At 44.7% G+C, this 14803-nt stretch overlaps 1 protein-coding gene across 1 annotated transcript in view; it reads right to left on the bottom strand.

Moving 5' to 3' along the window:
* Positions 1–14803, bottom strand: part of CDHR3 (cadherin related family member 3) — a 75031-nt gene that overhangs the window by 35840 nt on the left and 24388 nt on the right. Inside the window, exons 2-3 of the mRNA XM_068400607.1 lie at positions 10842–10927; positions 7168–7370 (exon numbers count right to left, since the gene is read on the bottom strand). Of these exons, the coding sequence (XP_068256708.1) occupies positions 7168–7370; positions 10842–10927 (289 nt within the window). The remainder of the gene's footprint in view (positions 1–7167; positions 7371–10841; positions 10928–14803) is intronic.

Here is a 14803-nt window from a genome sequence, read left to right as displayed (position 1 = left end):
CAGAATCACAGAATCACAGAATGTTAGGGATTGGAAGGGACCTCGAAAAATCATCTAGTCCAATCCCCCTGCCGGCGCAGGATTGCCTAGACCATATCACACAGGAACGCGTCCAGGCGGGTTTTGAATGTCTCCAGAGAAGGAGACTCCACAACCTCTCTGGGCAGCCTGTTCCAGTGTTCGGTCACCCTCACCGTAAAGAAGTTTTTCCTCATATTTAAGTGGAACCTCCTGTGTTCCAGCTTGCACCCATTGCCCCTTGTCCTGTCAAGGGATGTCACTGAGAAGAGCCTGGCTCCATCCTCATGACACTTGCTCTTTACATATTTATAAACATTAATGAGGTCACCCCTCAGTCTCCTCTTCTCCAAGCTAAAGAGACCCAGCTCCCTCAGCCTCTCCTCATAAGGGAGATGTTCCACTCCCTTAATCATCTTCGTGGCTCTGCGCTGGACTCTCTCTAGCAGTTCCCTGTCCTTCTTGAACTGAGGGGCCCAGAACTGGACACAATATTCCAGATGCGGCCTCACCAGGGCAGAGTAGAGGGGGAGGAGAACCTCTCTCGACCTGTTGACCACACCCCTTCTAATACACCCCAGGATGCCATTGGCCTTCTTGGTCACAAGGGCACACTGCTGGCTCATGGTCATCCTGTTGTCCACTAGGACCCCCAGGTCCCTTTCCCCTACGCTGGTCTCCAACAGCTCTGTCCCCAACTTGTACTGGTACATGGGGTTGTTCTTGCCCAGATGCAGGACTCTACACTTGCCCTTGTTATATTCCATTAAATTTCTCCCCGCCCAACTCTCCAGCCTGTCCAGGTCTCTCTGAATGGCTGCGCAGCCTTCCGGTGCGTCAGCCACTCCTCCCAGTTTTGTGTCATCAGCGAACTTGCTGACAGTGCACTCTATTCCCTCATCCAAGTCATTAATGAATATCTTGAATAGAACTGGTCCCAGTACCGACCCTTGCGGGACTCCGCTAGACACAGACCTCCAACTGGACTCTGTCCCATTGATCACCACTCTCTGGCTTCTTTCCTTCAGCCAGTTCACAATCCACCTCACTACCCGATCATCCAGACCACACTTCCTCAGTTTAGCTGCGAGGATGCTGTGGGAGACCGTGTCAAACGTTTTACTGAAATCGAGATAGACCACATCCACAGCTTTACCATCATCTATCCACCGGGTAACATCCTCATAAAAGGCTATCAAGTTGGTTGAGCATGACTTCCCCTTGGTGAAGCCATGTTGAGTGCCCCTAATGATCCCCCTATCCTTGATGTGCCTAGAGACAGCACCAAGGACAAGTTGTTCCATCACTTTTCCGGGGATGGAGGTGAGGCTGACCGGTCTATAGTTACCCGGGTCCTCCTTCTTGCCCTTTTTGAAGACTGGAGTGACATTCGCTTTCCTCCAGTCCTCAGGCACCTCTCCCGTTGCCCACGACTTAGCAAAGATGATGGAGAGTGGCCTAGCAATGACTTCCGCCAGCTCCCTCAGCACCCGCGGGTGCATCCCATCAGGGCCCATGGATTTATGGACGTCCAGATTGCTTAATTGGTCCCTGACCCAGCCCTCATCAACCAAGACAGATTCCTCCTCTATCCTGACTTCTTCTGAGGCCTCAGGGGTCCGGGGCTCCTCAGGACAGCCTCCAACAGTATAGACAGAGGCAAAGAAGGCATTCAGTAACTCCGCCTTCTTTTTATCCTCTGTCTCCAGGACCCCCACCTCATTCATCAGTGGGCCTACATTGCCTCTAGTGTTGGCTTTACCTGCAATGTATTTGAAGAAGCCCTTTCTGTTGTCCTTGACCTCTCTTGCAAGGTTTAATTCCAAGGAGGCCTTAGCTTTCCTAGTTGCCTCCCTACATCCTCTGACAACAGACTTATATTCCTCCCAAGTGGCCAGCGCCTCCTTCCATGATCTGTACACCCTCTTCTTCCACTTGAGTTTGCCCAGCAGTTCCCTCTTTAACCATGCAGGTCTCCTGGTACCCTTCCTTGACTTCCTACCTGCTGGGATGCTCTGATCTTGAGCTCGGAAGAAGCAGTCCTTGAATGCTAACCAACTATCTTGGGCCCCCTTACCTTCTAGTACCCTGTCCCATGGGATTTCCCCTAGCAATTGCTTGAAAAGGCCAAAGTTGGCCCTCCTGAAGTTCAGGGTTGCGATTCTGCTAGCTATTCTGTTCCTGCCACATGAGATCCTGAACTCTACCATCTCATGGTCACTACAACCAAGGCTGCCCTCAACCTTCACCTCTTCAACCAGACCCTCCTTGTTAGTGAGGATAAGATCCAGCAGCGCTCCTCTCCTAGTTGGCTCATCCACCATTTGCATCAGAAAGTTATCATCAATGCACTGGAGGAACCTCCTGGACTGGAGATGGCTGGCTGAGTAGGCCTCCCAGGAAATATCAGGGTAGTTGAAATCCCCCATGACAACCAGGCCCTGTAATTGCGAGACTGCTCTCAGCTGCCTGTAGAAGGCCTCATCACCGTCCTCATCCTGATCCAGTGGCCTGTAATAGACACCCACAACAGTATCACCCCTGCCAGCCTGCCCCTTAATTCGCACCCACAAACTCTCAACTCGCTCCTGATCCGCCCCTGGACAGAACTCAATACATTCTAGCTGCTCACTCACATAAAGAGCAACTCCACCCTCTCCTTAGCGGCCTGTCTTTCCTGAACAAGACATAGCCATCCATGACCACATTCCAGTCATGTGAGGCATCCCACCAAGTCTCTGTAATTGCCACTAGATCATAGCCCCCCGACCGAACACGGATTTCCAACTCCTCCTGTTTATTCCCCATGCTGCGTGCATTGGTGTACAGGCATTTCAGGGCGCGAGCTGAGCACACCGATTTCACCCCAGGGGGATGGGAGGCCTCCTGGTCTACCTCAACACTAGAGCGTTGCCCCAGTGGTGCAAGCCCAGCTACTACCCCATCCCCCTTCGAATCTAGTTTAAAGCTCTCCGAATGAGCCCTGCTAATTCCTGTCCCAGAACTTCAGGTTGGACATTAGGAAGAATTTCTTTTCAGAAAGGGTTATTAGACATTGGAATGGGCTGCCCAGGGAAGTGGTGGAGTCACCATCTCTGGATGTGTTTAAGAAAAGACTGGACATGGCACTTAGTGCCATGGTCTAGTTGACAGGGTGGTGTCAGGGCAACGGTTGGACTCGATGATCCCTGAGGTCTCTTCCAACCTGGCTGATTCTGTGACCTCTTGTATGAGGGACAGTTTGAGGAGGAGAAAGCTTCGAAGGAGCTGTCCTGCCTCACAGGTAACACTTTGCCCTCAAGGCCAGGACTACATCTTGCAGGTACTTGTCTGTGCCATGTCCTCACCTTTCCACACCAAGCTCCAGGAGCAGTCAAGGTGTGATGGGACTGAAAACTGGGAGGAAGCCCTGCAAGATACAAGGACAGCTTCACTATTTCTGTGAGTCAGGAGCCCGAGGGGGAAAACCTTTTACTTGCAATAAGGAGTGTGTGGGCAGGAGACTGTACAGTCTAGCAGGTACCAGCCCCTTCCTTGTATAAGCTGTGTCTGGGAGAAGACTTGCAGGAAAACATAGAAAGGGGGGACCTGCATGAGCACACTGTATGAGAGAGCGACCTGAACTCTTTGGTGAAAATGTTGAACGAATTAAAAAATAACATAGGGCTTAAGTTTTGTAAGATTGGTAAGGCAAACGTTTGCTTTGGGTTTTTTTTTTAAAGACTTGCAACGCTGCACATCACCTCTTAACACAGAAGATGTACAAGCACAAGACTGACATTCCATGAAAAAAACATTGAATACATTCATTTTGGATTTAGGATGAGTCCAAAGCAACAGCAGGATGCTAAAAGTTGTGTGCCAAGTTACTCTGCTGAAACTAATAAAAGAAACAAGAACTTTCCTTTCATGGACAAGAAAGGAAAAGGTGACTGTTAAATTTGCTATGTAGCTAAAAAAACTCTGAAGTTTGAACACCAGTAGCGGGGGTACTGTGGAACTGGAGAAGGAGAAGAGTTGGGGCTCACAAGTGTGTGTGACAAGGAGTATGTCAGTGTAGTCACAATACTGCAGAGTAGAGGAGCCTGGAGAGGATGCAGACGGAGAACAATGAAATAAGTCATTGATTTTAGATGAGATGCCGTGGCCAGAGGACAAATGCAAAAGTTATGTCAGCACAATTAGAAGACCGAAGCCAAAACAGAGCCAATCAACAAAGACAGTTGGAGGAGAGTGAACAGAAGCACAAACGTTTTATGCCTTCTGGTATGTAAAACAGCTGCTTTCTGGAACCTTGTAGGTCTTTTTGTTACAATACTGCAGGAGAAAACTGTGTCCTGGATAGTCTCCTTCTCTCCTATATTATGCAAATATAGAAGTTTCCCATAAAAGTGATGCTAACTCAGAAAAAACATTCTACAAAATCTTGTAACACCAATGAGAAGGCTGCTCTGCAAAAATGAATATTTGCTGGAGATCTAAATATAGTAAACAGATGCAATGAATGCAAAACGAGAAACCGTCCAATTCTAAGCAGAAATTATGTGCTCTGGGGATTATCCCTCCAGTTCATAGTCAAATATTTTCATTGATGTTGTAACTACAGCCAGACTGCCTAAATACGTATCTTCCACCCTCCTTTATAGAGACCTTGCAAGTGAAGATGTGAATCTAGATGATCTCTTTGTAGGTTGCTTTTGAGAACAGCTTGTCACTGGAGTAGGCTGTGAGCCACGGTTCACCTCTTCTCCAGGTAGGAGCAATGCTTACTGATAAAGACAGCACTGTGCACACTTGAAGCAGCTGCAGACTTCATGAAAGGGGGTCTAGAGTCACCCCATAACTGGCTACCCCTTGTTCCACCTGAGAATTTCACTGCTCCCTGCTCCTCCCTTCACTCCTGGGATGCAGAGGGAGCATCGCTCACAGCATCAAGGTAGTTTCAGGCAGCAGTATGTTTTCATGCATTCAACACATCTTCTGCCCATGGGATTCTTCAGACAAGAGTAAGGTGAGGAGGAACAGGCAGGGCTCAGATCTCAGAAACTATGACTTTCTCAGAAATCTCAAAACATATCAAAAAATGTGATATTGCCTTGGCTCACTGCAACAGGAGTAAATGTGCTTCATAAATACAGAAGAGCCTGTGCTAACAGGTACTTAGCTGATCTGCAAACCCCATAATTCATACATGGAATACTTCCTTTTTCTGTATCTTAGCAAAGATTTAATGGCAGTAGATAGCACTGAGGTATCTCATTTTGGATTACATTACTTTTGCAAAATATTGTACCAATCTGCTACAACATAGCATAAATAGTTACAAGTACCAATGCTCATCAAATAAACGAACTAAGGACACTCATGTATTTATCCTTGCCTTATGAGTTATAATTAGCCCTCAACTGCTAGTTTGCAGAATTCATACGTAGCTTGCTTTATAATTTTCTCATTACTGATATTCACTGGCCCAAGCTCTTTGTTTCAGTCCCTTGAGTGAGTTAGGAAACTCTGAAAACAACTACAATTCAAGGAAGACACACCATGTCCTCACAGGCCGTTCTGGTAATGGGTCTGTGGTATGAAATGGATATAAACTGGCACTTTGGAAGAAGCAGTCTCCAGCCTGTACCTTTCCTGACCTTTCATTTTCATCCTTGTGTTACTCTCTGTACTGTGCTAGAACAAGAATTTCTCCATCATCCCTGCCATGAAAAAAAATCAAAGGGAGGCTTTTTATCTATTTGCAGGGTTATTCTTCCTCCAGATTAATTTGTCAGTCCCACTGAACAAGTAGCAATATAAAATGCTTGTGCTGCACAGTATAGAGAGGGCACGGGACAGGAGCAAGCAGGTATAAAAAAGGGCTACGTTTTGCAGCAGAAAGGATAGCTTCCATTCAAAATGCCAAAATACAGCCTAGGAAGGGACTCCCACATGATGAATTCTCTGTCAGCAAAGCCAGCTTAAAGGATGTATCCATTTCCATCTGCCTTTTACATCCCCTCAGCTGAGCCAGTTCAGGTGTTTGTGCAGCCACATCCTATGCTTCACGGGTGAAAGAGGGTTTTTTGAGAGGTTTTTTGACCATTTCACTAATCTGGCTGGGGAGCAGCTATAGAACCAGGCTGGCACAACCCAGCTTTGTACTCTGATGGGAGGTGGGAGCCCGGGAAGAGCAGCAGCTCCCCCAGGCAGGTTGGATCAATGAGCCGCAACTGCCTGGGCTCACAGTCTTACTTCCCCAAATTTTCTCTCAGATACATCAGGAAAGCGACCAAGAAAAGTGCCCTTGTATCAGTTCCATGAAAACCTGAACTTCCTTGGAAACACCCAGAAAAATGTATTCAAATTAACTTTGTAAGTCTCTACTCAGTGTCTGTCCGTATCTTTTAAAGACACACGTCAGTGTCACTGTTCAGGCTTAGACATACAAGCAAGGTACAATGGGATGACACATTATCATGCGTCTGAACACTCATTACCAGTGACAAATGTGAGCTAATACTTGCTAATTTATCCTGCAATGAAAATTACCCTGAAGTAATAGAAATTGCTTTGCATTTGCCATAGGACGAGAGCACGCGATAGACAGAAATAGATCACAGATCTGTGGAAGTGGGATAACTTCTTACCTCAAGATAACTTCCTCATGTGTCACAGCCTTCGTTCAGAATTAAATATGACTTTGATCTGACTCAGCTTACTTTATTTTGGAAGTGAGTCAAATTCATTTTAATTCTAGGTGAGAGTGGCCAAACAGAAGCTGTGTGTGGTTTAACTAAGCCACTTTAAATTCACAGTGACTTCATATAAATTAAGTTGAAAAACTATGGATAAATCCTCAAAAGAGTAGTGGGTCCTATATGTCCTTCTTCACCTCTTATTTTCCCAAAATCCCATTCTTCTATCACAGAATAAATGGAATTATCGTGAAAGATGGTTTTTGCCTAGATGCAATTAAAAGTTATAATGACTATTGCTACTCATTTGTCATATCTATTGCAGCATGTCCAAATACTACCACAGTCTGCATTTGCAACTCTTTTCTGAATAAAAGATGAGTCACTGTGCGCTGTTGGTACTCAGTAATCCAGGAAACATCAGCCTACATGACTGAACATTGCTCAAGCCAAACATAAAACTCACCCTGTATTCGAGATCTCCTTTTGCTTCAATATCAAAAGCCTCTGTAAGTGGATTTGAATTTACTATGGTAGGAAGTTTTGCAACACCTTCAGAAGACAATGGAGAAACAGTGACATTAAAGTTATAAACTGAAACACCAGCTGCTGTATTTTCTTCAACAGTGCTTGTTGCAGGTAAGCCCTTAAGCAACTGGGTTCTTCTTCCTGCAAGATGAAAATGAATGTAAAATTACTTCTGGGAATCTCAGGCTAGCAGGAGCACACAGCTTGTGCCAAGAGCTGCCATTAATGAGCATAAAATGGTCTGATTTCCTTTTTGCTTATGAATGGCAGCATTGCATCCGGTGCTAATGACAAAAGAATCAATCTTTTCTCTAATTCAGTACTATACTATACATCTAGAGTGGCTGATGTTAAAGTAGTATCGTTACTGCATTGTTTGCCTTCATATATGCCTTTATATAGAAGCAAAGAAACCGAACATGTTTCTCTTATTTCATTCCACCCCCTGTGCTAATTGCTGCCTGTGTGCACTAATCACATCAAAAGGCACCTTGAACCCCACAGGGCTGGATGTTAAAGAAGCAATCTTTTTTGTGAATTACACCATCTGCAGAGCCCATTTCCTCCATTTTCCCTCTTCTTACTTTTTCTAGCACAGCTATGTGCATGACGGGCTCGTCAGTAGTGTGAGTTAGCAACAACTTTGGGATGTTATGCTGTTGTGTCTTCTGCTTTGAGCGTGGAAGAGCAACCTCCATTCCTTGGAGGAGGTGCAGGCCCACAGAAGCACCCTATGGTTCAAAACTGCCTGGAAGCAGCACAGAGCGCTGTGGCATCCAACAGCTTTGTGTGAGCTCCTCGTTTCTCAATGAGACCTCTGAACTCCCCAAAACTAAATCTGTGCTTGCTCTGCTGTTCAGCCTGTGGGTTTTGTTATTTTAACAAAGGCCTGCTGTGTTTTATCTCATGAAGACTGTCTAGAAAACATGAATGTGGACGTCCCTAAACTGGCAATGTACCTCAACATGAGACTACGGCAGGGCTGAATGCTGCTTGCAGGGGTTTTGCCAGCTTGTCCAAAACACTTGCCAAGAAAGCTGGCTGCGTTCAAACTTCCAAGATACTGAGTGCCAAGACGGAGGCAGATACTGCTCAAGGGCCTGGCCAGGCTGTTCACACACCAGCAATTTCTGTAGCAAAAGCTCCATGAAGTCTTTATTTTTGTTGGGCAGCTGCAAGGTAAAAAGCTGCTATGGGAACTAGTCTGAGGGCATTAGGGCTGCAGCATGTTTCCGCTTGGATGCTCAGGCTCAGCCTGGAGCTTGGGAACATAACGCCAAGGGGAAATCTGCTGCCTGGCAACACCTCTGCGGTGTGGGACAGAACCATCTCCCTTTGCCCCTTCTCATGTGGCTGGGGAAGGATGGCCCACATCAGCTACCAAAGAGGCACTCTAATTGCCATTCCTCCAATGGCAATAGGCTTTTTAATCTGGAGGGAGAGAGTTCAGCTTCAATACTTTCCAATGACATTAGAAGAAGCCTGAGTGACTTTTTCCCCAAACTAGCAAATAATCTTGTTTCCCTACATCCCTAGAAAAATTCTGGAGCATTTTAGGGATAGCCCACATATGGTCTTTGTGTGATAGACATTGCTCCTGTTACTGGCCTCTCAAATAACTGTTCCCCACAGGATCAGGGAAGACTTAGGATCGCAGTGCCTTTGCTACATGAGAAGAAAAACTAATAGCAGTAGATGAGTCCACAAGACAAAGCATGGAGTCCCATGGTCTCCCTTCTTCCTGTATCTCACCCCAAGAGGCACTTGTCCTTGCAGTGTTTTCTGGAGCACTTAGAGCAGCATGACTCCATCAGACACCTCCAATTCTTCCTCTTGCAGCCTGCAAGACTCACTGCATTGTGGGGAGGAGAAGGAGGGAGCACAAGGGGTTCTGTTCATGTAACCAGCCATATTAGGCTGTGGTGGGAGAGTTTGCCTCTGGGAAGACCTCTTCTGAGCACAGGGCCTCACTGGTAAAACGCAGAGCTCATGCACTTCCCCAGAGCCTCTCCACAGCTGCGTGGAGGTTCCCATGCTCCCACACTCCAGATACAGCAGGTCCATGGATCACTGACCTGGCTGGGATTACTCTGGCATTTATGGAAAAAAAGGCCTTGGAGATGCTCTGCAGGTGGGTGAGGTACAAGCTGGGATGTGGGAGAGTGTGAGGTGGGGACTGCCTGTAGGAGTTAATCTGAACAGGTCACACTGACATTGCAGTAGGACTGAGTTCTGCTGAGCTGTTACTGATTTATGTCAGTGGAAGCAGAATCCAGTGAAGGACTGAGTTTTTATCAGTGTTCTTATAGATTCTGGAAAACACCATCAACAAAAATCGTCCATGCAAATGAGACTGAGCTGAGAGGGGCTTCTGGGGATACATTTCCATAAGCGGAGCTGAACTTTGAGTATAATCTCCAGTGGACAGTACCTGATGCATTCAGTTCCCTCAGCAAGCCACAGTTCATGAATGGAAACCATTCATAAAATCATTGAAATAATTTATAACATTTAGAAATGTAGAAAGAAAAGACTTGCTATTTTTATATTATCTCTAAAGATTTCATTGGCTGTTTATTCAGGATTTGTCTTTCTATATCACAAGTTCTTCTTGCTCTTTATTTTTAACTGAAATTTTCGGTATTGCATCTAAATGGCCTCTTCTTCTTCCATCTGATTTTACAAAAGCCCACCTTCCATATTCACAAGTCCTTGCTTACCTCCTTACTTCAGAGAACAAAACATACCTGAAGCAATTTAATACATTATTTATCAGAATTACCAACCCCAAACATTGACAAATTCTGAGACTGGCTTTGAGAAGTGTATGTATATTTAAGTCTCACTTATCTGTGATTTGTTAGTCTTTACAGTGTGGTTGAGTCACACCTTCAAGCTTTTCTCTCTCCACAACCACGCAGGTTAGAAAACCACTATTTTTCAAGGAAAGCTGAGATTCACATGCAGTGTCCTGATCACAGTTTTGGGGACATCAGGAAAACCACCAAATACTGACAGGTTCCTGAGGGTTGTCAGAACTCTTTCAGTTCCTTGAGAGCAAAGTGACCCTACGGGAGCAGCTAGCTTACTACAAGCAACACCAAGTGCTCCATGAGCCACAAAGACCGCAGTTTCAAGATCTGCTTTAATTTGCTAACATGTACATATTCATGTTGGCAAATCTCCCATGTTTTTACACTGGGCAAAGATAGTGATATTACACTACTAATATTCTCCACAAGTGTTTTCCTGTTTGGTTGCTTCTTTTACTTCATCAAAGAGAAATGTTATCAATATCTGAAAGGAGAATACTGGAGTACTAATGCTAGATATTGTTTCTTGGAGAGCTGACCTCCTTTCCCATTCCAGTGCTGTCACACTGAGCAGTGGCTAATGTCTCATCCAGCAAAGTGTCTTAGCAAGATGTCATATTCTCTTCTTCATTATACTGCTGTAACCACAGAGCTCAATCTATTTCAGTAGGAAAATAATTGTTACTTGATTTTTTCCATCCGTGTCTGATCCCTAAATATGTATTATAAAGCTCCCAAGAGAAAGTATAACAGCCAACAGTGTTCTAATTTTAGCAGCATAATGAAATCATGCTCTTACCAGATACTACTCCCAGCGAAATGAGGAGAAGGAGCATGCTCTTCATCATCTTTATGACCCTGTCCTTCACGTTCCCAGGATGCAAACTGAAGGAAGATCATGGTATGTTTTCCCTAGTTTACATCAGCTCCACCTAAATTCTTCCTCTTTGTCATGTTGTGGAGTGAGAAACGAAACAAAGGACCCGTGTCTCTAAGGGAGTTTCTAAACACCGTCAGCTTGTTTGCTTGTCAGAGAACTGCTGCTTGCTGACACTCCATCCACAGACCTGGGCCACACTTAAGAAAACAATCATTAATAGTCCTTTCACTGCAATCATCTTATTTATTGAAGCATTATCAAAAGAATCTAGTAAGTTCTAGATCTGGAAATACTGTGCTGCTTTCATTGCTCTGGCAAATGAGGTGCTCTCTTCACACACCAGGATCAAATATTCTTTCTTACTTAAACCAAGAACCTGAAGTTTGCTCATTTCTCTGGGTATCAGAGAATTACTCAGACCACACACACTGCATACGTGGAGGCAAGATTACAGCATATGTACATGATGAAGCTAGCTTTCCCGTAGCTGTCTCAAGAACAGCATGGACCACTATGCAAAGTGCACTGGCTCCCTTACATTAGTCATTTAGCCCGCTAGCCCACAATACACGCATGCAACTTTTTTTTTTTTTTTAATCTAAGGGCAGTCCTAGCATTTTTTCATGGATCATAGTAAGAGGTGACACTAATACTAGAACTAGATGCAATATAGGTGCATTAGCATCGACTCATAAGAATAATTTAGGTTGGAAGGGACCTCTGGAGGTCATCTAGTCAAACACCCTGCTCAAGGCAGGCTTAATTAGATCAGGTTGCTCAGGGATTCGTCTCGTTGATTCTCGAGCACCTCCACACAAACTTAACAGCCCTGCTAAGAAGTAGAATTTAGATATTTAGGTTTAACACAGCTCTGGAGAAACCACACTGATTTGTGAGCTAAGCTAGCATCTCTAGATGGTTCTGCATGACACGCTGTGACTGTCCCAGTGAAAGCTGACAGTAGTTCAGAAAGCTCCGTCCTGTGCTCCTGTGTTTTGTGTAGTATGAGCATGTTAATTGAACACACTGAACATGAACAGCTAGTTTAACGCTGGGATAGGTGTTGCCTATGCTTGCTGCATGCACACCTTAAACTACCATACAGATGTTCCCCGGAGGATTCTCCAGAGATAATGAAACTGGAAAAGGTGCATCAGTAAAATCTACTGATGGGAACTGAGACATGCCTACATATCTGATACTGGTTTGGGGAATCAATCGTTTGATGGTTTATCTGCATCTGTTTTAAAGTGCTTCTAGGGCCTTGCCAAGTCCAGATGCAGCCTGGGTTTAAGGTGAATGTGGCCACATCGAATCACCTGGAAGCACACACTGCATCAGCCTGTAGTACTGAGGAAGCTGATCTTCCATTGCCCCAGGAAATGCGTGCCTAGACTTTATGTTAGTAAAAATATATATGGAAAGCCTCACTCTCAAATGACCTAGTAATGCTGATAAGTTACTAACGTAAATGTGTTTATATTGGCAAGAAGTCTAGCCTGTCCCTTTACCTACCAGATCATTGCCCATCCCTTCATATGCATTTCCTGGGTCCACAAAGAAGCTTTTGATCTGACTGGACATCTCACAAAGATGAGATGTGTGTGCACAGGCATGAACCAGGCTTGTACCAATACGCTTGTGATCTTTTACTAATTATCAGAACACTGTAAAACTGCTGCTAGCTTTATTCCCTCCTTTTAGTTGCAATGTATAATCTATCCCATTATACTGCTGTTTCTTTTAATCTTGAAAGAACTATAGAAACACCTGGGCTAAGTTTTAAATTAACCAGTCTTTCAGATACATTTTTAAATTTGCTTAATATCTAGCTGGAGTGATGGGACTGTTTTCAACCTATGCTCTGAATAGCCAGGCCTTCCCCAGAACTCAGAGGTCACAATCTTTTGTCCTTTATTTTCTTTCTCTTACTTCTTAGGCTAGGCTTTTTGGGGGTTGTTTTTTTTTCCTATAAATACATATTTGAACTTCTTTGTTTTGTCCTTCCTTCATATCAGAATCAACACAGATCTACTTTGAGCAGGAGTTCAGTGTCCATATACATAAATCAGACTCTTCTCTGCATTTACACAGCCTTCCAATACCTGAAGGGGGCCTACAGAAAAGCTGGAGAGGGACTTTTTACAAGGGCATGTAGTGACAGGACCAGGGGTAACAGTTTTAAACTGAAAGAGGGTAGATTTAGATTAGATATTAGGAAGAAATTCTTTCCTGTGAGGGTGGTGAGACACTGGAACAGGTTGCCCAGAGAAGTTGTGGCTGTCCCCTCCCTGGCAGTGTTCAAGGCCAGGTTGGATGGGGCTTTGAGCAACCAGGATGAGTGGAAGATGTCCGTCCCCATGGCAGTGGGGTTGGAACTAGATGATCTTTAAGGTCCCTCCCAACCCAAACCATTCTGTGTTTCTATGATATCTTGTGACAAAGGCATTATAGAGGGATATGGGAGACATGGATGGCAAAGGCATCTGGAATACACATGCACTTCAAATGCCAGTCTTCCCCCAGCTTCGCCTGGAAGTGCAATAGGTAACTATTTCAGGTTCTATGTGAATATCCATGGAGTAGTTAATTTCTGTTTTCTCTATGAAGCATGTCTCCAGGTCTTTCAGGTAGTCCCTGATAAGCCTCATGGTTCAAGCATGTTATGAGAAGAGACTGTAGAGGTGACCAGAGAGACGGGGAGAGAGCCAAGTGTAGCACACAGTGAGGGAGGAGAGTGCGGAGGGCAGCTCACACGGGTGGAGCGAGTATGAGCAGAAAGGGCTCTGGCTCCTTCTTCCTTCAGTCACTGCCAGTATCTCTCAGTACCTCCTTTAGATCCCTCTTTTCTTATACTCCTCTGCTGAATGGATTTCTGTGGTTCTCTGATTCATCCTGCCAGGTTGTGAGAAATCAGGTGAAAAAGCAGACAGAGTTAAAGGGGAGCCCCAAGCAGTTTGAAAATCAAGTAGAAATAAGTATATGCATATGATCAAATACAGAGCTGGTTAGGAACAGATGAGCTAGGAAAAGGTGAGCAAGGCAGAAGTTCCCTGGCGAGGCTGGCAACAGTAGCTCTGCCGCTGCAGGAAGGTCAGGAATGAGATTCCCGGGAATATAAAGCAGGTAGATGAAAACAGGTCAAGGCAGTGTGAGCGAGAATGCAACCAGGGAGTTTGCAGGCAAAATAGAGAGAATAAAAATGAATTGGAGCAAATGAAAAAGATCAAGAAACAAACTGGGTTTTTAATCATTCCTTGGTTTTCAAGACAGTTTGAAACCTGGGCATTTTAGAGTAGCGCAGAAAAACTGCTCTTCTGAAAAAATGTCTTCTGGATTATCAGGTAAGGTGAAGAATGTGAGAAAGATGCTACATCTTTCAAGAAATTAAAGAATCTTGCTTCCAGGGGAAAGACCAACAGATCGGAGTGTGAGAGACTGCACTGGTCTTAGGTTGGGATGCAGAGAGAAAGAATATGGGAAGATATCTGGTGGGACAGAGCAGAACTTGATGTGCAAGCTTTCAATTGCCTGTCCTCCGGGAAGTGAGGGATTTTAACAGAGGCCAGCTTCAGAGAAGTAGTCTACTTGCATAACAAAATGTGCAGGTTCAGGACATTAATCTTTTTTCTATGCGTTTAATTCTCAATTGACTTCCAGTCTGTCAACAGGAAAGAAATGTTCTCTCTCTTTTCAAACGCATCAGAGGTTCAAGACATAATTTTCCCATTAATGGCTATTTCAGCCAGAGTAGTGACTCTCTTCTGCTTAGCCAACTTGCAGGAAAGGAGACATTTTGCTCTTACCGTGGTAATTACTCAACAAAAATTGAGCAGCCTAAGGAGAATTTTCACACACCTGATCCAACATCAGTTCAAGAG

Source organism: Nyctibius grandis, chromosome 5, assembly GCF_013368605.1.
Source record: "Nyctibius grandis isolate bNycGra1 chromosome 5, bNycGra1.pri, whole genome shotgun sequence".
Classification (NCBI taxonomy): domain Eukaryota; kingdom Metazoa; phylum Chordata; class Aves; order Nyctibiiformes; family Nyctibiidae; genus Nyctibius; species Nyctibius grandis.
This window is presented reverse-complemented; position numbering and strand designations above follow the sequence as displayed.